The sequence below is a fragment of the Pelophylax lessonae genome, assembly GCF_965119305.1.
Source record: "Pelophylax lessonae genome assembly, chromosome: 11".
Classification (NCBI taxonomy): Eukaryota; Metazoa; Chordata; class Amphibia; order Anura; family Ranidae; genus Pelophylax; species Pelophylax lessonae.
This window is the reverse complement of record NC_138778.1, coordinates 128,826,444-128,851,549: the sequence shown is the minus strand read 5'-3', so window position 1 is coordinate 128,851,549 and position 25,106 is coordinate 128,826,444. Positions and strand designations below refer to the sequence as shown.

Sequence of the window (25,106 nt, the reverse complement as noted above, 5' to 3'; positions counted from 1 at the left end):
CCCCGATTTATGATGTATCAGTTTTAAAATGCTGTGTTTGTTCTGTCTTTGGCACAGTTGGGAGGCAAGTAATATTCCTGCCTGTTATTTTGAAAGTTTAAGTTTTTTGAGGTAGTGCTCATAATTGGAAATTCAATTTTCTCTTAGTTCATTCCTAGCGGTGTTTAATTGTTGAAGAAGGGAGGTATTATTGGGGGAGGTTTTATGGATTTTCTCAAGTTTGAAGATGGTGTCCATACGATTATTGATTGTTAGTAGTTTCAGTTTTTTTTTTTTCTCTAGAGGCAGCTTGTATTCGTAAATCTCTAAAATAGGACTTATGTGTGCACCAAAGGTTGGCTGTAGAAGTAGAATTTTGATTGTTAATTGTGAAAAATGATTTCAATATTTCTTTTAAGACAGACAGATGTTTCTCCTGAGAAAGGATAAATGTGGTGTTTTGCCAAAGCGATGTATTAGTGGGCAATTGGTTTAATGTGATAATTAGGGAGATTGGTGCATGGTCTGACCAAGAAACATTATAGATTTGTGCATCTGTTATTTTCTGTAGGAGAACTCTGTCTGTGATTAAGAAATCAATACATGAATAAGACTTATGAACATTTGAGAAAAATGTAAAGTCCTTTTCACAGGCATCTCCACGGATAAAAAAGGTCCTCTTGCGAAAAAAGGTTTCCCAAACCATTCCTTACGGTATGAGTTCCTTTGGAGGTGTCAATCGTCGTATCCATTGGAGCATTAAAAGCTCCACAAATGATAAGATTACCTTTTTGTATTTTTCTTCTTTTCTTGATAGTTTTTTTGATGAACTGGTTGGGTCATTTGTTATTGCTGTGGAATCTTCTCTGGAGGGTTTTATTGATAGCATTGGCTTCTCCCTCTAGTAGTAACCCCCAAGATTTTAGGATTTTGATGCCATCATCAATAGAGTATATCGTGTGAGAGGTGTTTCCCCGTTCTATCATTAGTTTCATGGGGAATCCCCATTTGTAGATGATTTTGTGATTCCTAAGAATCTTGGTAATGGAATTCAGATTTTTGCGTGCCATTATGGTCATCTGAGAGAGATCCGAATAAAGTATGATACCCGCACAAGGGTCTGGGAGCTGAGAATATTGTCGGGCGAATTGCATTAGTTGATATTTTATGTGATAAAAATGAATTTTTTTGCTATCACATCACGTGGCAATTTCTCCAGGATGTGGGAGGGATTTGGGAGCCTGTGGGCCCTGTCGATCACCAGTTCTTAGTGAGATGCCATGGGCAATAGGTCTAGGATCATTTGCCGTAAGAATTGCTTTAAATCTGCATTCTTGATATTTTCTGGGATGCTGCAAAAGACGTATCCTCTAGATCTGCCACCTTAATTTTAGCTGTTTAATTTAATCTTCAAAGGTCAAATCATTATGTGCTTCCGTGAAGTCCTCCATTTTTTCCTTAATATATTATATGCTATCTTCCAGTGTATCTATGTCTCTTTTAGAGTTCTGCATGAACTCTTGCATATCGTGCTGGATTTTTTGGAGTTATTAGCATTTTTTTCAAGTCAGAGTCTATACTCGCTGTACTGTAGTAGCGAATGCATGTGACTTATCCTTATGAGGATTGGTTTTTAGCATGGAGTCATTTTCAGATGAGGTTCCACTTACATGTTCCTCTGGAGAAGAAATCCTTCTCTTCTGCTTTACTGGGTTGTTAATATCAGATGCAAAATTTCCTTGTTTCTCCATCTTTCTTGTTGGGAAACCCGGCCGGGCTGTGGAATTTACCCATCCGCGATTTGCGCTTCCCCATCCCTCTCTCCTTGTTCACCAGGTTCTCTGGTTGATGTAGGTGGTATCGTCACTTCTAGCCATGGTACGGAGCTTCTATGTTGCAGAGCTCAGTTACCACACATCCATCAAGCTCCTCTGCCAGCCACGCCCCCCTGCAAGGCAGCATTTTACCACGGCACACATTTAGGCACTACATGTCAATGCACAGCAGTGAAACAAACTGCAGAAAGTGCAGAAACATGAATAAATTGGCACCTCACATAAAGTTAAAAAGGAAAAAAGAGAAAAAGAATGGAAACTGTGTGATACACTGAAACACATAGCACCCCCCCCCCCCCTCCCCCTCACTGCTGGACATTGCAGCAAAAAACTGACAGCTTCCAACACACTAATATGGAGTGTTTATCATGTGGGCAGTGTGAATGGGCTTGCAGGTTCACATTGGTGTGGTGAACTGCATGTGATTTGGATAGAAATTGCACCGCATTCTGGTTCAAATCACATGTGATTCATTTATTTTGTATGGCTCAAATCACACCGCCCCCGCATGAAAGGTGCACACGCCTTTTTTTTCCGCACTGGAATCGGATCACATGGGTGTTCACACCCATGCGATCCAATTCTGCCAATCGCACTGCATGTCGCGAACCGTTGTTGGGGTGTCGTTGACTTAACATTGACACCCGCAACGGTTCGCATGAACGGAGTGCGATTGTGATGTAGTGAAGGAAATGCACAGGAATAGCTGCAAATTACCCTCCCCATCAGTGTACCTAGGCTGAATGTGATAAAGTGCCTGTGCATTACAACCTTCACAATGCACATTGGTGGTATAACTCACCAGATTTGATTGTTTACTTGTTAGACAATGGTCAGACAGCACAGGATAACATTGGTTCCTATGATCTTTATAACATTCATGAAAAGAAGATCCCATTCAAAATACAAAAGGAGAAAACGCTCATGGTGTAAAACAACTTCTTTATTAAAAATGTATTGAAAGTGAAAAGTTCACATTAAAGTGGAACTATGCTCACCTTCTATCCAGTGATGCGCTGTCCCAGAACTCCCCACCGGCCGCTGACATTTATCAGTGAAAGGAATTCCAGGTCTCGATTGTTGGCCACTGTCATTGGCCGGGCTGAGATCACATCACTCCTACACATGTGTGGGAGTTCCGTCAGCTTCGGCTTTGCCGAGCCTAGGCAGTGAGCTGTGCGCAGTAAGCTCACTGCACAGGGGTGCAGAGACAGGTAAGTACCTTTAATGCAGATGAGACAAAGCTTGTCTCTTCTGCATTAAAAATCTTGTTTGTTTACCCATTTTCATTTCCTTGCATAACATTCCACATTAAAAACAATCCAGAGGTACTCACAAACAAAGTGATCAGACCAGAACTAAGGATCTGACAGCTTAGACATAAATCGAGCACCACACCAGTGCACTTCCTGCTCTGCAAGTGGACTCTTCTCACTGTGCTGATATCAGTTCTCAAGCCCCACCTGATGCGGTTCATCCATACTGACAAAATTAGGAGCTGTCAGAGTACTGCGATGGCTGTACAAAAAAAATGCATTAAACATATAAATACACTGAATATACAGTATATACAGCGGGGGAAACAAGTATTGAACACGTCACCATTTTTCTAGGTAAATATATTTCCAAAGGTGCTATTTTCACCACATGACGGTAACAACACATACAATCTATACATACAAAGAAACCAATACAAATGAGTACACAAATAAAGTTATGTGTAATAAAATGGAATGACATAGGTGAAAAGTATTAAACAAGCTTACTAAAATCTATTTAATACTTGGTACAAAATCCTTCAAAATACATTGCTCAGGTGTGATTTTGTCTAATTTTTCCACACAGTCTTCAAATCTTGAAGGTTCGGTGAGCTTTATTTTCTTTCTTTAAAACCAATTGAGAGTTTTCTTGGCTTTGTGTTTGGGATCATTGTCTTGCTGAAATGTCCGACCTTTCATCTTCATAGATGGCAGCAGATTTTTTTTTTTAAGAATGTCTTGGTACATTTTTCCATTCATCCTTTCTTTAACGACATAAAATTTTCCATTACCCTATGCTGAGAAACAGCTCCACACCATGATGCTTCCACCTCCAAACTTTATTGTTGGTATGGTGCTTTTGGGATGATGTGCAGTGACATTTGACCTCACAACATAGTGTGTATTATGGCTTCAATTTTGGTCTCATCTGACCAGACTATATTCTCCCAATATTTCACAGGCTTATTTAAATTTTGTGCAGTAAACTTTAATTGAGCTTCAACATGCTTTTTCTTCAGCAATGGAGTATACAGTCCATGGCAGTTGAGTGCTTTACTTATTGTTTTCTTTTGTACCTGCTAATTCTAGGTCTATCTGAAGCGCTCCACAAGTGGTCCTTGGCTCTTGGACACCTCTTCTGATAATCCTTTTCACTCTTTTGTCAAAAATCTTGTGAGGAGCACCTGGTTGTAGCCGATTTATGGTGAAATTTTGTTCTTTCCACTACTAGATTATGGCCCTGAACAGGGCTCACTGGAACATTGAGAAATTTAAAGATCATTCTGTAACCAATACCATCGGTATGTTTTGCAACAATAAAGTTCTGAAGGTCTTGAAAGAGCTTTTTGCTTTTACCCATTATGAGATGTTTCTTGCTCTCCTTAGTAATGGGGCCCCATTTTTAAGGCCATTAATTGAGCCCAAACCAACTAATACTTGCACTGACAAAGCAAGATCCATGAAGACATGGATGATCGGGTTTGGGGTGGAGGAACTGGACTGGCCCACACAGAGTCCTGACCTCAACTTGATAGAACGCCTTTGGGATGAATAAGAGCAGAGACTGCGAGCCAGGCCTTCTCTCCATTATCTGTGCCTGACCTCACAAATGCGCTTCTGGAAGAATGGTCAAACATTCCCATAGACACACTTCTAAACCTTGTGGACAGCCTTCCCAGAAGAATTCAAGCTGTTATAGCTGCAAAGGGTGGGCCAACTCAATATTGAATCTTACGTACTAAGACTGGGATGCCATTAAAGTTCATGTGCATGGCAGGTGTCCAAATACATTTGGTAATATAGTGTGTGTGTGTGTGTGTGTGTGTATGTATGCATGTATGCTATATATATTGTGACGGTATGCGAGGTGAGATAGTAGATAATCGCTATATTTCACCTCGCATACGTTCTGTGGTGAGAGACTGAACCGGAATCCGGCCCGGGTTTTTCCAGCCTCTGTGACAGGTTAGGTTCCGGTCCAGAGATTGTGAGTTACCTGAGTCCATGCTCAGGTGGACTTTAAATTAACAGGAAAAGAGCACAGAAAGGCTCTGGCCTGAGACTCAGAAGGGAATCTGAGAGAGGAGCTCTGTGTGGACTTTCAAAAGAACAGGTTTGCTTTACTATGTGTTTTTGTGGGTGATGGGGACCAGCCCCACACTGTATAGTGAGGAAAACCGTTGTTTAGTTTAGCGCCGGACGGCAAGGATTTATTTTATTGTTTTGTTGTTTTTGTATCTTTGCAAACCTCTGCTGAATTAAAGCTGGCAATCCACCAGACTTTAAAGAAACTACCTGCGTGCTGGTCTTAAGTTCCTGTGAAAGGTGATCCCTGTGAGCTAATCTCCCACACGTGGTAGACTTAGCGGGCATATTCTAAAGATGGAGGAAATGCTAAAGGCCCTGCTACAGGCCAATGCAGCTCAGCGAGAAACAAACCGCCAAATCGCAGAGGCCGCTAGAGCACAACAGGAGGCTACTGCAGCACAACTGGCAGCACAACAGGAGGCTACTGCAGCACAACTGGCAGCACAACAGGCAGCCCAGCAGGAGATGAACCGCCAAATCGCAGAGGCCGCTAGAGCACAACAGGAGGTTGCTACAGCACAACAGGCAGCACAACAGGAGGTTGCTGCAGCACAACAGGCAGCCCAGCAGGAGATGAACCGGCAGTTTGCAGAGGCTCTGCTGGAGTTAAAGAAAGAATTTGCATCTCCTGTACTAGCTGAACCAAAATTGGTACGTGCCTCGTACCACCTGCAAAAGATGACACCGGCCGATGATGTGGAAGCATACCTGGCGACTTTTGAGAGAGTCGCTGTCAGTGAAGGTTGGCCAAACGAACAGTGGGCGGGTCTGTTAGCCCCATTTCTGACAGGAGAATCGCAAAAAGCGTATTTTGACCTGGACCCAGTTAAGGCCCAGGACTATGAGACTCTGAAAGTGGAGATACTCGCGCGCTTGGGTGTCACCATGGCAGTCCGGGCCCAGCGCGTGCATCAGTGGACCTATTCCAGCAGCAAGCCACCCCGTTCTCAAATGTTTGACCTGGTCCACCTCACCAAAAAGTGGTTGCAACCAGAGACCTTGACGGGCCCCCAGATCGTGGAGCGTGTGGTAATGGACCAGTACCTGCGCGCGCTCCCTGCTGCTCTGAGGAAGTGGGTCGGACAGGGGGACCCCAAAACTGCAACCGAATTGGTGGACCTAGTGGAGAGGTACAGTGCTACGGAGGACTTGGTGAACCCATCTACGCCCCACTTCAGTGTGTCTAGGGGTGCAAGATCGCCCAGCGGTTCTGGTAAGACTGTTCCAGGGTTAAAGTGCATGGGGAAACTAGATAAGACTGTTGTTACCGCTAATGAGACTGTTGGTCCTAGGCCTGGAGACTGGCCAAAGAAGCCAGGAAGGTCTTTGGGACCACTAAGAGGACTGGGGATAGAGCACATACAGTGTTTCCGCTGCCATGCATTTGGGCATATTGCTGCAAACTGTCCTATAAATGATGAACCTATGCAATGCGATTTTGCTTATAGGAAAAGACGCATATCTTTGTTTGCACAGGTCGCATATACTGCTTCATGTCAGAGTCGCATTGAAAAGCAAATGTGTGTTATTGCAGTGGATGGAAAGCCGCTCACAGCCCTGCTAGACTCTGGAAGTGTAGTGACCCTAGTCAGAAGTGATTGTGTAAATCCCACAAAATTACACCCCAGCACTATTGGGGTCATTTGCATCTATGGGGACACTCGGGACTACCAGACAGCAGTGGTTGAGGTTGATACCCCTTGGGGCAGTGTGACCCATTCAGTGGGGGTGGTGCCTTCGCTACTTCATGAAGCTTTAGTGGGGAGGGATTTCCCCCATTTTTGGAGGCTGTGGGAGAACAAGGGGAGGCTGGTGGAGAGAGCTCCCCCTGCTCCGGAAGCACAGGAACTCTCACCAGACCCTTTTTGCCAAAGGGAAGAAAACCCTGTTGGGGGAATCGAGGGAGCTGGAGATCCTCTTCCTTTCCCTGTAATGGCTGTGGAGCCGGAGGACCTGGAAGCTAGCTCCCAGCCAGAGGTTAATGAACAGGAGGACATTTCTGGACCTGACAATGAGAGTAGCCAGAATGTGGTACCCGACTTAGAAGTCAGAAGAGAGGATTTCTGTACCGAGCAATTACGAGATGTCACCCTCCTTAGAGCCAGAGAAAACGCTAAGATGGTGGATGGGGAACCAGTAGATCCTCACTGGGCGGTGTCTTTTCCCTACATGGCCATTAAAAACAATTTACTGTATCAGGTGATCAAACGGGGAGAGGATGAGGTTGAACAGCTGCTGGTTCCCGAACCCTTCCGCAGGTTGGTCCTAGACCTGGCCCATGGTCATGTAATGGGGGGACATCTCGGTATCGAAAAGACCAGGGAGAGAATCACCCAGAGATTTTTCTGGCCCGGGTTGCATGCAGATGTCAGGGGGTACTGTGAATCATGCCCTGAGTGCCAAATGTCGGCACCATCGCCCCATTTTCGCAGTCCCCTGGTCCCTCTACCAATCATCGAGGTTCCTTTTGAGAGGATCGGCATGGACCTGGTGGGGCCGGTAGTGAAGTCTGCCCGGGGTCACCAGCACATTCTGGTAATCCTAGACTATGCGACACGCTATCCTGAGGCCATACCCTTGCGTAACACTTCCGCTAAGGCTATCGCCAAGGAGTTAGTCCAGGTGTTTAGTCGAGTGGGAATCCCAAAAGAGATCTTAACCGATCAGGGCACACCATTTATGTCCAGGGTTACCAAGGAACTGTGTAGATTATATAAAATCTCCCATCTCCGTACCTCTGTCTACCACCCCCAAATGGATGGTTTGGTCGAAAGATTTAATAAAACCTTGAAAAGTATGCTAAAAAAGGTGGTTGACAAAGATGGGAGAAATTGGGATTTTTTGCTCCCATATCTTATGTTTTCCATACGAGAGGTTCCGCAAGCATCCACAGGCTATTCTCTCTTTGAGCTCTTGTATGGTAGACATCCCAGGGGGCTGCTGGATGTTGCCAAAGAAACATGGGAAGGTGAGGCCACCCCATATAGAAGCGTCATAGAGCATATCTCCCTGATGCAAGATAGAATCGCTGCTGTCCTGCCACTGGTACGAGAACATATGGAGCAAGCGCAGGAGGCCCAGAGGAGGGTCTATGACCGGGGTGCCAGAGTCCGTACTTTCAGCCCCGGGGACAGAGTGTTGGTACTGGTTCCCACGGTTGAAAGTAAGTTTCTAGCCAAGTGGCAGGGTCCCTTTGAAATTATCAAGAGGATAGGAGAGGTCAACTATAAAGTCTACCAACCAGGGAAAAGGAAACCACAACAAATTTATCATGTGAATCTCTTAAAGCCCTGGAAGGACAGAGAGACTTTATTGGCTGCATCTCCGGCCCCAGCAGACCAGGTGCCGGTGACACCTGACATCCCCATAACAGATTCCCTGTCGGTGGCACAACAAAATGATGTTAGGGGGTTTGTGTACAAAAATAGAGACTTTTTCTCCCCCTTACCTGGACTGACCAATGTGATCCAGCATGATATAGTGACAGAACCAGGGGTTCGCGTAAATTTAAAGCCATATAGAATCCCAGAGGCCAGGTGAGAGGCAGTCGCAAAGGAAATAAAAAATATGTTAGAGTTGGATGTAATAGAAGAGTCCCACAGTGAGCGGTCGAACCCCATAGTATTGGTCCCAAAACCTGATGGCACTATCAGGTTTTGTAACGATTTTAGGAAACTCAACAGTGTATCCAAGTTCGATGCATACCCCATGCCTCGGGGTCGACGAACTCGTGCACAGGTTGGGACAGGACCGCTACATAACAACCCTAGATCTAACGAAAGGCTATTGGCAAATACCCCTAACTGAATCAGCCAAAGAGAAGACTGCCTTTTCCACTCCTGAGGGCTCGTTTCAATACAAGCGGATGCCTTTCGGTCTGCATGGGGCCCCTGCATCCTTCCAGAGAATGATGGACAAAACTTTGAGACCACATCGCTCATATGCAGCTGCTTATTTGGACGATGTGGTCATCCATAGCCTAGATTGGGACTCGCATCTACCCCGAGTACAAGCAGTGGTAGATTCCCTTAGGGAAGCAGGTCTCACGGCCAACCCAAAAAAGTGTGCCATAGGCCTGGAGGAGGCCAAATACCTTGGGTATGTTATTGGTCGGGGACTGGTCAAGCCTCAGACCAATAAGATTGAGGCAATTCAAAAGTGGCCCCAACCGGTAAACAAAAAACAAGTTCGGGCCTTCCTAGGCATTACGGGGTATTACCGGCGGTTTATACCTAACTTTGCCACCATTGCCGCCCCTCTGACTGACCTAACGAAGGGTAGAGGGTCGGTCATGGTCAAATGGAATCCTGAAGCGGAGGAGGCGTTTCAGAGGTTAAAGCAGGCCCTTTGTGGACTGCCGGTGCTGGTGACTCTGGACTTCACAAAGGAGTTTGTGGTACAGACTGACGCCACCGAGGTGGGCCTAGGTGCTGTACTATCCCAGAACAGAGGTGGTGAGGAGCACCCGGTTGTATACCTGAGCCGAAAACTAAACAAGCATGAAAAAAACTATGCTATTGTTGATGTTGAATGTCTTGCTGTTAAGTGGGCTTTGGACTCCCTGAAGTATTACTTGTTGGGGAGGTCGTTTAAGTTGGTCACTGACCATGCTCCCCTAAAGTGGATGTGTGATAACAGGGAGAAAAATGGCCGCGTGACAAGATGGTTCCTGGCTCTACAGCCGTTCAAATTTTACAGTAGAGCATAGGTCAGGCAAGCTCCAAAACAATGCGATGCCCTCTCCCGCATGCACTGTATGATTGGGTCTATTGCTCAATCGCCGGTGCTTGAGCAGAGGGGGAGGATATGTGACGGTATGCGAGGTGAGATAGTAGATAATCGCTATATTTCACCTCGCATACGTTCTGTGGTGAAAGACTGAACCGGAATCCGGCCCGGGTTTTTCCAGCCTCTGTGACAGGCTAGGTTCCGGTCCAGAGATTGTGAGTTACTTGAGTCCATGCTCAGGTGGACTTTAAATTAACAGGAAAAGAGCACAGAAAGGCTCTGGCCTGAAGACCCGTACACACGTACCGATCGTCGGCATACAAACGTCGGCGGGCGAAAGATTTGCCGATTGTACGCTTGTTAGTATGGTGCCTCCGACAGCCGTCAGCGCACATTCTGCGGACAAGAATCTGTCTTGCAAGCATTGAAATTTTTGTATGCCGACACCAGAACGGCAGATTGTTCGCCAGTCAGTACAGAAATCAGCCGACACACAGCTACAAATCCCAACACGCATGATCAAACCAAATGAGGTCCCGGAAGAATTTTCTCTAGTAAACTCAACATTTTATCCAGAAAGAACTTTCGGCTCGCGGCAGTGCAAGAAATAGGTGAAATGCGGAGCACATGCTCATCTTGATGTGAGAAGAAGGAAGATGCTGCTCATAATGCCATACTTTTCTAATAAAAAGGCATGTGTTCTGTTATGATGAAGATAATGTTTGTATATTCTATCTGTTCTATCAAATTTTATAATTAAATAATTAGAACTCTTCACCATTTTTTTTTTTTTTTTAACAGCAAAGATCTAACTATTGATATGACCCTTTATTCTTTTATGAATTAATGTATAAAACATATTTTTCAGGTTATGCACAATATTAAACATGTTAACAAATTCAGATAGGCCATTTTTTAGTTACAATTTTCTTTATTTTTTGGATCTCAGAAAAAACAAATGAAAACATCAATACAAAAAAAAAACATAAAAAAGGTCCATTTGGACTAAATTAAATTAGAAACTGCCAAACAGGGGTAAAATAAATAATAGGGGGTTACAAAAATTAAAGTTGCTGGTAACTGTAATCAGGTTGCCATGAGGGCATGTTTGGATCCTGCTGGCCATATTGCCACTGGCCATGTGGCATTTGGCGAGGTGGTGGCTGTTGTGGAGGTGGAGGTGGAGGGCATGGGTGCTCCTGGCATGCATGGCTGTGCTCATTAAGGATGCCGTTTTCAGCGTTTTGCAGCACATCCAGAATAATTTTTCTGGCATACTGACACTGCCTGAGGTCCACCTTATCTAAAATTTTGCCCGTCATGTTGCCGAAGGACTCATTGGCCTCCGGTTTGCGACGTAGGGCTATGGTGGCCTCCTGTATAAATTCATCGGTGATGTCGTCGATGTGTTTCCTCTTTTGCCTCCGTTTGGCAGGAGGAGGTGGTGGTGGAAAGAGTTCCACAGGCTCCTCAGGCTCCCCAGGCTCCTGGCTGCAACCTGCCTCCTCCTCAGTGACACTTCCCTGTTGATGAAATGAACAATTGTTTAAAATGTTATAGTGTATATAAAAATGCATGTTTGTTATATTATTGTGAACAAATAGCAGACTTTACATACAGTGGCGTATCTAGGGTCTCCAGTGCCCTTGTTGAGGAGCTGTATTTGGCAACAACCCCCCCCCCCCCCCAAGATCAATGTAAAAATGTAACCCCCCCCCCAAAAAAAAATATAAAAGGGCATTAAATGTTTTTCATTTGTCCCTTATTTGCCCAGTGTAGAGCTCTCTAGTGGGCAATCATTGTCTCAGGTGTGAAAAACAAGAAAGAGAGGGGTGAGAGATAGGGAGAGAAAGAGGGGGTGTGAGAGAGAGAGGAGGGGGGTTGCAGAGAGAGAGGGGCCTGAACTTGCAGAGGGCTTGATGTAGGGCATTAAGGGTGAAGCGTTGCAGGAAAACATGAATAAGGGAGCCACCTGCCTTGCTGACCCACAGTGAGAGACCAGAGACATGGAAGCAAGGATGGATGTATCATTTGCAGGAGCTGTTAGTTTGTTAGTTTTGTTTTAAAAAAGGTTGAGCCGGAGGAATGCTGAGGCTACAGCAGTGTTTGTTAGGACCAGAGGTGTGCTGGGGATGCAGCAGTGTTTGTAAGACCAGAGGTGTGCTGGGGATGCAGTGAGAGGCAGTCTCAGTCTCCTGGTCTTTTGGCTCAGCTGCTCTCAATGTTTTACACCTGCATGAAGCAGCTCTCAATGTTTTACACCTGCATGAAGCAGCTCTCAATGTTTTACACCTGCATGAATCCGCCTGCAAACTGGGGGTTCTGGGGTGTGCAGGCTGAGTGGATTGTTCAAAAAATCATTAAAACAATGCCAATGTTTTTGCGACCCACCCCCCTTGGCCTGCGCCCCTGGCGGTTGCCTGTCATGCCAACCCCTTGCTATGCCAGTTTACATAAAGGGTCAATTATGCTTTAGCTTATAATTTTGTTACATGATTAAATTTTATCAGACAATATATAGTGAAATGCCATACCTGAGTAAAACTCTCCTCCAGGATATCTTCATCCTGGCTTGGATCAACTGACACTGAGCCCTCTGCCGAAGTCGAAGGCAGTGTTGAGATGGATGGCCTCGATTCCAAGGTGTCTGCCAGGAATCGCAGGTTATCAAAGTACCACAGCCGTGGTACATGTACATTCTGTGCACCTGCTCCAGACTTGGTGGTATCCTCAATTTTCTTAACCTCCCGCCTGTAGGCACTGCGAATGCTGTTAATTTTTCGCCGTACATACTCCACATTTGCCCCAGGACAGACGGGCTTGTAGAAGGCCACTAGGTGTTCAATGGCCTGTTGTTTTAGTTTCTTATTTTTATATTCTGCCGACTTGACTTTCCACAAACAGGGCAGTTGCCTGAACTCATCAATGAAACTGATGAGAAAGTTGTGTGTGGTGTAATTGTCCACCATTTTGCAGGACAGTATATGCCTGCAAGACACAACACAACACATGTATTTTGGGACATAATAAAGATATTCATAGTAAAAGCTGTATAGGGCCCAAAACACACACTTTCTATTAAAATAGTCGTACCTTTGTTTGTGAGGAAAAGTCGTGATTCGCCGCTCGATCATGCTCCAACCCTCGATATGTCTGCTAGCGAATCGTCGGCCGAAAGATCTGGCGTCCTTTAAATACAGCCCATGCGTCAACTCCTCCTCCAGTGGCGGGCTTGTGCAGGGGTGTGTACGTGCTGAAGATCAGGCCTACATGCGACACACACACACCTGAAGCAGTGGAACAATCTTTTAATCAAGAAGAATGTCTGAAAGATCTCAGAGTTCATCAAGTGGGGGCCGAAGTGATTGGGCCACCAGAAAATCAAGGGCTACACCCATGACAAAGCCAGAAATGGTGGAGATGGTCTCCATTTTAGAAAAAATGGACTATGATGGCAAGTTGGCAAATTACGACCGGCCCAATGCCAGGAAAGATGGCATCATGGATAAGGTGGTGGCCTGTTTGCTAAAAAAATTCGGTGTGGAGCGATCGAAAGATCAAATTAGGAAACGGTGGTCCGACCTGAAACACCGTGAGCAGGATCAGCTGGGCCAAATCCATCGGATTTTGAAAAAAGTAAGTTTTATTTTTTATTTATTTTTTTAAACATGCAATATGTTTTTTATAATTTTGTGTATGTTGTATTAACATGTCTAGATTATAATGTCTATGTAAAAAGTTAGATTACTCATTTTAGTTGTCATGTCGTGATTAGATCGATCTATTGTTGATGTTTTAGTATATTACATTAAAAGTCAGGATTCAGGAAGCCATAGTTAAAAATATATGTATTGTGTTGCAACAAACGTTCTTTCCTGCACGAATCTTCTCTGCAAACATTCCTATTAATCACAGATTATTAATCAAACCTTTAAATAGGAGAAAAACGAAAACTCCGTGCTAAACTATGGGAAAGGAGGAGGAGAGGTTTGGCAGCTCCATCGGCAGTTGTGGAAGAAGATGAGGACATGGGCCCAGATGGTGGCACAGATTCCACTAAAGGTAATTGGTTCCTATGCACTGTCAAACATTAATGTACCATATTTTTTGTAGATAACCATGTACATGTCTTCATATTTGTTACTAAAAGAGCTATCAAGCAGGGCACCATGTCCTAACAAATGTACCTCTTGTGACTTTTATGATATGGCAACTTTTTTGTATTATGTAGATGAAGACATTATTCCGGAAATAATCCTGGTGGAGCCAACAAGTGACCAGACACCAGAGCAACAAGAAGGTTGGTGGGCACAGATTTTTGTGTAGTGGGATCATAGAAATATGTGTATTTGCAATGATTGTTTAACCTTATATTCTTGTATTCCCTTACAAATTTACATTGCAGATGTTGCGTCATGCCAGGATGTGGCATCCCCAGCCATGTCAGAACCCCGATCTCCTGGCAACTTGGCAAGCAGCGTGGAAGCCACTTCCGAAACTGTGGAGGATCCAGGAACAAGTGTCAGAGAGCCAGTTGTGTGCCCACGTAGGTTTTTTCATAATGATTTTTATCAGTGTTATTTGTAGCCTCCAATTGTCAATACTAGTTCCCTATGGGAGCCTCTTTATTTGAATGGAAGTGGCACCGTAAGTCGGATCAGGATGCTCTGACTTGCGGGGCCACTTGCGCTGTGAAGATTTTTGAGGGGGAACTACACAGACAAGTTGAATAACCCACCGTGGTTGTCCCCCCCCCCAAGTTCACAACCAGGCCTTTGGTGTGTGGTATTGAGTTTGAGGGTATGCCCACAACAAAAAGACAGCGTGGGTTACCCCCAAAACCCCTACCAGACCCTTATCCAAGCATGCAGCTTGTCAGGCCAGGAAAGAGAACGAGCAAGCGGACCAAACACCCCCTGGACCACAGCAGGACACTTGCCCTCAACATGGGGGGGTTTTATTGCTTTGGGCCAGGGGGTCTCTGCACCGCACACCCAAAAGCACCTTGCTCCCATGTAGAGGAGGACAAGGGCCTCATCCCCACAACCCTGTCTGGTGGTTTTGGGGGGTCATGCGGCCAGGGGGTTCCTAGGACTTTGGAAGCAACCTTTAACAAAGGGTGGCCCCCAGATCCCAGACCCCAATCACTATGTGAATGGGTATGGGGTACATAGTACCCCTACACATTAACCACATAAATGGAAGTGTATGTGAATAACGACAGGAGACGTTTATGAAATGTTCTTAAAGATCTTCATCCGGTCTTCTCCACTCTGCTCTTTGGAACTTCTCCTCTCCAGTCTTCTGCTGTCCAATCTTCTGCTCTTATGTTGTCTGCTCTTTTCCCCTAGGCTCTTCTTCTTCCTCCTGTCCTCCTCCGATGCTGTTGCCGTGCATTCTGCCCGTCTCTGGTCTCTGCATCTTAATATATATACATTACGACCATGCCCTCACAATGACGTCATCATGCGTTCACACCCCTAATGAATATATAGTAAGCTCAGGAGACCGTCAGAATCATCAGCAACAGCATTGGAGGAGGACAGGAGGAAGAAGAAGAGCCTAGGGCAAAAGAGCATAAGAACAGGGTAGGTATTAACTCGAGAGGATTTTAAGATTACCTGCACACCAAATGTTTCTCTATTATGACCTCATGTAGGTGATTCACATTGACTCCGTTGTATTTTATTTTCCAGATCATGTATTACATAGTTGCACTTTGGCCAAACTGACCCGTGAGGCTCTTCAATGCTGCTCAGACCTAGAGCAAATAAAGGAGACTGCAACGGCATTGCAAACCAAAATGCGTGATTTTGTGGACATGCTTGGCAAATTCTAAAAAAAATTTTTTAAAAGTTTTTAATGTTTGTATTGGGATGTTCCTGATGTTCAAAATTTTATATAATCTTTTATGCCAGTTTTATGACACTCAGATGTTAAAGAGTGTACCCAAGTTTGGAAAAAGCACTTTACAACACCCTAACCCTAACCCTGTGAATGTTTGATACTAAAACATTTTTACATTCAACAATGTGTGTTCAATTCTTTATTAGACTTTCGTTGGGGGGTCGAGGTCTAAAGCTGTGTAAAGAAGCACTAAATGTATGATGGCTGTCCTATTCCCATATTTACATGTTAATGAAAGCATTTTGGACACTGCCATATGCGAGTTGCTGGAGGTGTCAATGAAATGTTAAAGATACCCCCAGTTTTAACGCATATCACAGTGCGATCTGACATTTCACACAGGATCGGATCACACAAGTTTGAACGACTGTGCGATCCTATCCTGATGCGGCTGAATAAATGCATCATGTGCGACTTTTGTGCGAGTGCAGTGCGAATTGAGCCATACAAAATGTATAGATGATTTTCGCATGAACATCTGATCGCATGTAATAAAGGAGCAGTGCGCTACGATATTACATGCCATCAGATGTGCAGTGTGAATTGAGACATATGCACTTTGTATGGCTACATTCGCAATGAACACGCATACAAGTCGCACATGACCCTTTATTTCGGATGTATCTGGATTGGATCGCACAGTGCTTAACACTTGTGGAATACAATCCTGTGCAAAAAGTAAGTGGCGGGTCACCCTTATGCAATGCTGGAAGGCTGCAAAGTCGCAGACTTCCCACATCGCATAAGTGTGACTCAACACTCAAGGTACTAGCAGTCCTAGGATTCAATATGGCATTGATATTGCCAGTAGCAATCAGTGTAGGGAGATCAGTGTAATCTATAGTGCATTGCTTGTTCGTTGCTCTAGTTCACTTTCCATTACCTATATATATATATATAACACTTTGAGATGAACAATGATCAAGTTTCACATAACACTGAAATATCCTAACATTGGTGGGCAGTGAGAAGGATGTCATAAATGAACACAACATAACAGGTGTAGGTACGTTGTTAATACCCTAATGTATTATATGAAATATATAGTATGGGCACCTTCTGGACAATGACCACCAATGTAAGATGACATTAGATGAACCTTGGGTGTGACCTAGTTCTCAATGTGAGAGGGTTTTTGGAAATTTTATGGGGTGCAGAAGGCCCTTGTATTTACACCACTGGCTAAAAAATAACACATGGCCATCATCACTTTGGATCAGCTGGTGAGAGACTACAGCAAAGAAACCCAATGATGTATGTATTAACCCTTCCAAAGTCACACATATATAACACATGATTTACACCAAAAATTATGTTGGCCATATGTGCCCAAATGATTAGAATCCACAATACAGAATCATAGCAATTTTTGTTTAATGTGTTCTAAAATAATAGATCGCTGACATTTATCTTGTGTGTCAAATCTTTAACAACATTAATGTGTGTGTGACATTGATTGCTGCCATGACACAGCTCCTCTCCCCAAGAAGGATCTGACGGGCCCTGTGTGATGCCAATCCTGACTGTCCAACTTGCATTGACGTCATGGACTCCACTTGGTCTGGAGGTTGGGCCTCTCCACTTGTACCTGGCATAGCAGGGTCTGTATCCAGTTGCTGCAAAACATAATTGTGTACATTCCTGCGTAGGAAGTTGTGCAAAATGCAGCAACACAAGACCACATTATCCACTTTGTACAGTGCCAGGTGTATGGACGTCAGGAATATCCGGAACCGGTTGGCCATTATCCCGAAGGCATTCTCCACAACTCTGCGAGCTCTGGACAACCGGTAGTTGTAAATCCTTTGGTCGGGGGTGAGATTCCTCTGAGGGTAGGGCTTCCTGAGATGCTCCCCAAGCGCAAAAGCATCATCTGCGATAAACACAAAGCTCATACCCTCAAAAGTTTGCTCCCTGGATGGCAGGTTCAGAGTGCCGTTCTTTAGACGACGAGCGAACTCCGTCTGCTCAATAACTCCCCCATCCGAATTGCGGCCATTTTTGCCAATATCCAAATAAATAAACTCATAGTTTGCATTAACTATGGCTAGCATGACTATACTAAAAAAACCTTTATAATTATAATAAAATGTGCCGGAATTCGGAGGGGGGACAATGCGGACGTGCTTCCCATCAATAGCACCCCCACAATTGGGAAAATTCCACTTCTCCAGAAATTGAGCCGAAATCTCCAGCCATTGCTCTGCGTTTGAAGGAAACTGTGGGGAAACAAAAAAAAAATAAAAATTAGTGCTTGAGCACATCACATTATGAATTACACACACAGTTGTCTGTTAAATGCTTATGCAACTTGTTAAAAATATAAACAACAGGAAGGCAAACGTTTGGATTAGGGGATGTAACATATACATACATTTATTTTCAACCTCCTATTGTTCGTATATTGTAAAGGGCCATACACACACTATAAGATTCTCTGAAGACTTTTTCCTGCAGATTTACCTTTTCTATGTAGTGCAAGGGCCTACCAGATTGCATAGGATTTGAAAGTGTTTGTTGGACCTCATATTATTTGGTTTAGGTAAATCGGAAGGATAAATTGTTCTGACAATCTTATAGTGTGTATGGCCCATTATACTCACCAGCTAGAGCAGAGATTTACAAACTATGGCCCTCCAGCTGTTGCAGAACTACACATCCCATGAGGCCTTGTAATTCTATGACATTCACAGACATGACTAGGCATGATGGAAATTGTAGTTCCTGAACAACTGGAGGGCCGTAGTTTGAAGACCTCAGAGCTTGAGCTTTGGTATATGCTGACTTTGAGATTTAGCATGTGGGTGGGGGATGGGTAAGTAAAACTGGGCATTTATACATCAATAAGGGCTTGTGGTCAGTGAAGGTTTTAACATCATTACATAAACATACACAATCATAGGTGGGAATGGATGGACTGATGTATTTTAGATAAATCATAAACTAGGTAATAAAACATTGGCCAAGGAATAATTGTTTGTGAAAAAGTAATAAAATGACCCAAATTAAAAATACTGTTAACAGGCAATGCGTTTAGGGACACATAGGAGAAAATGCTGGGGTGGTTAGTGGGTAATTTTACAAATGGTTAAGATAATCTACATCTTTACTACTATGTGCATGCGGACAGAGGGTAGTTACAAAATAATGGCCTGTGTCAATTGCTGTACATCCAAAAACCTAATAATTCTGGTGAAACAACTAATACATGTAATGTAAAAAATCAAACATACCTTGATATAGTCCTTCTGCAAGACCTTGATGATGGCAGAGCAGGTCTCAGGGATGATGACTCCAAGTGCTTGGGGGGAGATGCATGTGGTGAACTTCAGATCCTGCAGGCTTCTCCCTGTTGCAAGATACCTCAACGTCGCAATTAACCTTTGCTCAGGAGTAATTGCAAGCCGCATACAAGTATCCTGCTTCAGAATATAGGGGGACACCAGGGCAAGAAGACGGTAAAAGATGGGATCCGTCATCCTCAAATAATTCCTGAAGTCATCAGGATTATTTTCCTGGAGCTCCCTCAGCAAGGACATATGAGAAAATTGATCACGGTTAAGCAACCAATTTTTCGTCCAGGAGGTCCGCTTCTTCTTCCTATTGCTCGTACGTCGTCTCCGAGCCAAAACTCCAACACTAACGACAGCAACGGACGAATTTACGGTCGCCATAATAAATTCTCGAACGATGTCTCGGAAAATAGCGAAATGTCGTCAACCAAACAAATGCTACCGAAATCAGCGCGAGATGCCCAGAAGGGTCACGGCCAAACACTCACTTCCTCTTTTGTAGCGGCGAACGTGCGTGGAACGTAGTGACGTCATTTTCTGTCGGCAGACAAATGTCCTGGGCAAGTTTTGAGCACTTTTCAGACAAACAACAAACACGCCAGCCGCGAACATTTGTAGGACGTTCTGTTGGCTGACGATCGGTACGTGTGTACGGGCCTTGAGACTCAGAAGGGAATCTGAGAGAGGAGCTCTGTGTGGACTTTCAAAAGAACAGGTTTGCTTTACTATGTGTTTTTGTGGGTGATGGGGACCAGCCCCACACTGTATAGTGAGGAAAAGCGTTGTTTAGTTTAGCGCCGGACGGGAAGGATTTATTTTATTGTTTTATTGTTGTTGTATCTTTGCAAACCTCTGCTGAAATAAAGCTGGCAATCCACCAGACTTTAAAGAAACTACCTGCGTGCTGGCCTTAAGTTCCTGTGAAAGGTGATCCCTGTGAGCTAATCTCCCACAATATTATATATACAGTGGGTACGGAAAGTATTCAGACCCCCTTAAATTTTTCACTCTTTGTTATATTGCCGCCATTTGCTAAAATCATTTAGGTTCATTCTTCTTCCTCATGAATGTACACATAGCACCCCATACTGACAGAAAAACACAGAATTGTTGACATTGTTGCAGATTTATTAAAAAAGAAAAACTGAAATATCACATGGTCCTAAGTATTCAGACCCTTTGCTCAGTATTTAGTAGAAGCCCCCTTTTGATCTAATACAGCCAGGAGTCTTTTTGGGAAAGATGCAACAAGTCTTTCACACCTGGATTTGGGGATCCTCTGCCATTCCTCCTTGCAGATCCTCTCCAGTTCTGTCAGGTTGGATGGTAAACGTTGGTGGACAGCCATTTTTAGGTCTCTCCAGAGATGCTCAATTGGGTTTAAGTCAGGGCTCTGGCTGGGCCATTCAAGAACAGTCACGGAGTTGTTGTGAAGCCACTCCTTCGTTATTTTAGCTGTGTGCTTAGGGTCATTGTCTTGTTGGAAGGTAAACCTTCGGCCCAGTCTGAGGTCCAGAGCACTCTGGAGAAGGTTTTTGTCCAGGATATCCCTATACTTGGCCGCATTCATCTTTCCCTCGATTGCAACCAGTCGTCCTGTCCCTGCAGCTGAAAAACACCCCCACACCATGATGCTGCCACCACCATGCTGCACTGTTGGGACTGTATTGGACAGGTGATGAGCAGTGCCTGGTTTTCTCCACACATACCGCTTAGAATTAAGGCCAAAAAGTTCTATTTTGGTCTCATCAGACCAGAGAATCTTGTTTCTCACCATCTTGGAGTCCTTCAGGTGTTTTTTAGCAAACTCCATGCGGGCTTTCATGTGTCTTACACTGAGGAGAGGCTTCCGTCGGGCCACTCTGCCATAAAGCCCCGAATGGTGGAGGGCTGCAGTGATGGTTGACTTTCTACAACTTTCTCCCATCTCCTGAATGCATCTCTGGAGCTCAGCCACAGTGATCTTTGGGTTCTTCTTTACCTCTCTCACCAAGGCTCTTCTCCCCCGATAGCTCAGTTTGGCCGGACGGCCAGCTCTAGGAAGGGTTCTGGTCGTCCCAAACGTCTTCCATTTGAGGATTATGGAGGCCACTGTGCTCTTAGGAACCTTAAGTGCAGCAGAAATCTTTTTGTAACCTTGGCCAGATCTGTGCCTTGCCACAATTCTGTCTCTGAGCTCTTCAGGCAGTTTCTTTGACCTCATGATTCTCATTTGCTCTGACATGCATTGTGATCTGGAAGGTCTTATATAGACAGGTGTGTGGCTTTCCTAATCAAGTCCAATCAGTATAATCAAACACAGCTGGACTCAAATGAAGGTGTAGAACCATCTCAAGGATGATCAGAAGAAATGGAAAGCACCTGAGTTAAATATATGAGTGTCACAGCAAAGGGTCTGAATACTTAGGACCATGTGATATTTCAGTTTTTCTTTTTTAATAAATCTGGAACAATGTCAACAATTCTGTGTTATTCTGTCAGTATGGGGTGCTATGTGTACATTCATGAGGAAGAAGAATGAACCTAAATGATTTTAGCAAATGGCTGAAATATAACAAAGAGTGAAAAATTTAAGGGGGTCTGAATACTTTCTGTACCCACTGTATATACACAGTGGGTACGGAAAGTATTCAGACCCCCTTAAATTTTTCACTCTTTGTTATATTGCAGCCATTTGCTAAAATCATTTAAGTTCATTCTTCTTCCTCGTGAATGTACACATAGCACCCCATACTGACAGAAAAACACAGAATTGTTGACATTGTTGCAGGTTTATTAAAAAAGAAAAACTGAAATATCACATGGTCCTAAGTATTCAGACCCTTTGCTCAGTATTTAGTAGAAGCCCCATTTTGATCTAATACAGCCAGGAGTCTTTTTGGGAAAGATGCAACAAGTCTTTCACACCTGGATTTGGGGATCCTCTGCCATTCCTCCTTGCAGATCCTCTCCAGTTCTGTCAGGTTGGATGGTAAATGTTGGTGGACAGCCATTTTTAGGTCTCTCCAGAGATGCTCAATTGGGTTTAAGTCAGGGCTCTGGCTGGGCCATTCCTGAACAGTCACGGAGTTGTTGTGAAGCCACTCCTTCGTTATTTTAGCTGTGTGCTTAGGGTCATTGTCTTGTTGGAAGGTAAACCTTCGGCCCAGTCTGAGGTCCAGAGCACTCTGGAGAAGGTTTTTGTCCAGGATATCCCTATACTTGGCCGCATTCATCTTTCCCTCGATTGCAACAGCTGAAAAACACCCCCACAGCATGATGCTGCCACCACCATGCTTCACTGTTGGGACTGTATTGGACAGGTGATGAGCAGTGCCTGGTTTTCTCCACACATACCGCTTAGAATTAAGGCCAAAAAGTTATATTTGGTCTCATCAGACCAGAGAATCTTATTTCTCACCATCTTGGAGTCCTTCAGGTGTTTTTTTAGCAAACTCCATGCAGGCTTTCATGTGTCTTACACTGAGGAGAGGCTTCCGTCGGGCCACTCTGCCATAAAGCCCCGACTGGTGGAGGGCTGCAGTGATGGTTGACTTTCTACAACTTTCTCCCATCTCCTGACTGCATCTCTGGAGCTCAGCCACAGTGATCTTTGGGTTCTTCTTTACCTCTCTCACCAAGGCTCTTCTCCCCCGATAGCTCAGTTTGGCCGGACGGCCAGCTCTAGGAAGGGTTCTGGTCGTCCCAAACGTCTTCCATTTGAGGATTATGGAGGCCACTGTGCTCTTAGGAACCTTAAGCGCAGCAGAAATCTTTTTGTAACCTTGGCCAGATCTGTGCCTTGCCACAATTCTGTCTCTGAGCTCTTCAGGCAGTTCCTTTGACCTCATGATTCTCATTTGCTCTGACATGCATTGTGATCAGGAAGGTCTTATATAGACAGGTGTGTGGCTTTCCTAATCAAGTCCAATCAGTATAATCAAACACAGCTGGACTCAAATGAAGGTGTAGAACCATCTCAAGGATGATCAGAAGAAATGGAAAGCACCTGAGTTAAACATATGAGTGTCACAGCAAAAGGTCTGAATACTTAGGACCATGTGATATTTCAGTTTTTCTTTTTTAATAAATCTGCAACAATGTCAACAATTCTGTGTTTTTCCGTCAATATGGGGAGCTGTGTGTACATTCATGAGGAAGAAGAACGAACTTAAATGATTTTAGCAAATGGCTGCAATATAACAAAGAGTGAAAAATGTAAGGGGGTCTGAATACTTTCCGTACCCACTGTATATATATAGTGTGTGTGTGTGTGTTGCAGTTGCCACCTGAGATCCTGGTGGAGGTGGGACACAGGCTCTGCTACACCTCCTCGCACCAGATTATCTCCACTGACACCATCTGGAGGAGCCGCTTCAGGACAGGTGAATGCTGGGAGGACTGGTGCTTCCCAAGGTCTGTATGATGAGAGCGACACTACCCTCCTGTCCTGCTGCCTCCCTCCATTGACACTGCCCCCTCCTGTCCCACTGTCCCCCTCCTGTGACACTGCCCTCCTTATGTCCTACTGTCCCCCTCCTGTGGCACTGCCCCCCTCTTGTCCCCCTACCCCTCTCCTGTGGCACCACCACCCTCCTGTCCCACTGTCCCCCTCCTGTGACACTGCCTCCCTCCTGTGACACTGACCCCCTGTCTAGGGATTGTCTAAAGGTGGACAGAGTAGGAGACAATCTGACAGATTGGGGTAGGGATTTCCAGAGGATGGAAGAAGCTCTGGAGAAGTCCTGGAGGCGAGCATGGGAGGAGGTGACAAGGGAGCGAGAGCAGGAGGTCTTGGGAGGAACAAAGAGAATGATTTGGTTGGTATTTTAAGACCAGTTAGGTGATGTAGCTGGGGGCAGAGTTGTGGATGGCTTTGAAAGTTGTCGTAAGAATTTTGAATTTAAATCGTTGGGTGAGCAGAAGCCAGTGGGGGGATTGGTAGAGAGGGGTAGCAGACACTGAGCAGTTGGTATGGTGGATGAGTCTGGCGGCAGCATTCATGATGGACTGAAAGGGAAATAGCCTATGTAAAGGGTAAGCAAATGAGGAGGGAGTTGCAGCAGTCGAGGCAGGAGATGACCAGGGAGTGACTTAGAAGGTTTGTGGTATCTTGGAGATGTTGCGTAGGTTGGGACAGCAAGCTTTGGACAGTGATTGGATGTGGGGCTGAAAGGATAGTTCAGAGTCCAGGATTACAACTAGAACCTTGGCATGCGGGAACCAGTTGAAAGTTAAGTCGTTGATTTTGACAGAGAAGTCAGAGGAAGGGGCACGTGGGGGAGGAAATATTATGAGCTTGGTTTTGGATAGATTGGAGTTTGAGGAAGTGGTGTAACATCCAGGCTGCTATGTCAGACAGTAAATTAGTGATGCGTGAGGAGACCGATGGGGTGAGCTGAGGGGTAGAGAGATAGATTTGAATGTCATCAGAAAAGAAATGGTATTGAAAACCATGGGAGACAATCAACTGACCCAGGGAGGAGGTTTAGATTGAGAATAGGAGAGGTCAATGAACAGAACCTTGGGGGAACCCCAACATAGAAAAAAAGAGAAGAGGAGGAAGTAGAGTTGTAAGTGACACTGAAGGTGCAGTGGGATAGGTGAGATAAGAACCAGTGAAAAGTACAGTCACAAAGACCAATGGAGTGGAGTTTTTTGAGGAGGAGGGGGTGGTCCACCGGGTCAAAGGCAGCAGAGAGGTCCAGAAATAGGAGTACAGAATAGTGTCCATTGGTTTTAGCTGTTAGTAGATTATTTGTGAGTTGATGGAGAGCAGTTTCCATGGAGTGTTAAGGGCAAAATCTAGACCTAAGGGAATCAAGAAGTTTGTTTTTAGTTAGATGGTCGCTCAGTCAGTTATAGACCAGACGTTCAAAGATGTTGGAGGAAAAGGGGAGTAAGGAGATGGGGTTTAGGTTATTATGATTGGAGGGGTTCAGTGAGGGCTTTTTAAGTTTGGTGGTAACTAGTGTATGTTTTAGAGAGTTGAGGAAGATGCCAGAAGAGAGGGAGAGATTGAAGTTGTGAGTTAGAGA

The 25,106-nt window shown here is 44.6% G+C and overlaps 1 protein-coding gene across 1 annotated transcript in view; it reads left to right on the top strand.

Annotated features, from left to right (window-relative positions):
• Positions 1-5,734: 5,734 nt before the first annotated feature.
• Positions 5,735-25,106, top strand: part of LOC309567418 (SCAN domain-containing protein 3-like) — a gene marked incomplete at both ends in the record, with an annotated part of 36,949 nt that continues 17,577 nt past the window's right edge. The window contains one exon of the mRNA XM_082272818.1: positions 5,735-6,374. Within this exon, the coding sequence (XP_082128944.1) occupies positions 5,735-6,374 (640 nt within the window). The remainder of the gene's footprint in view (positions 6,375-25,106) is intronic.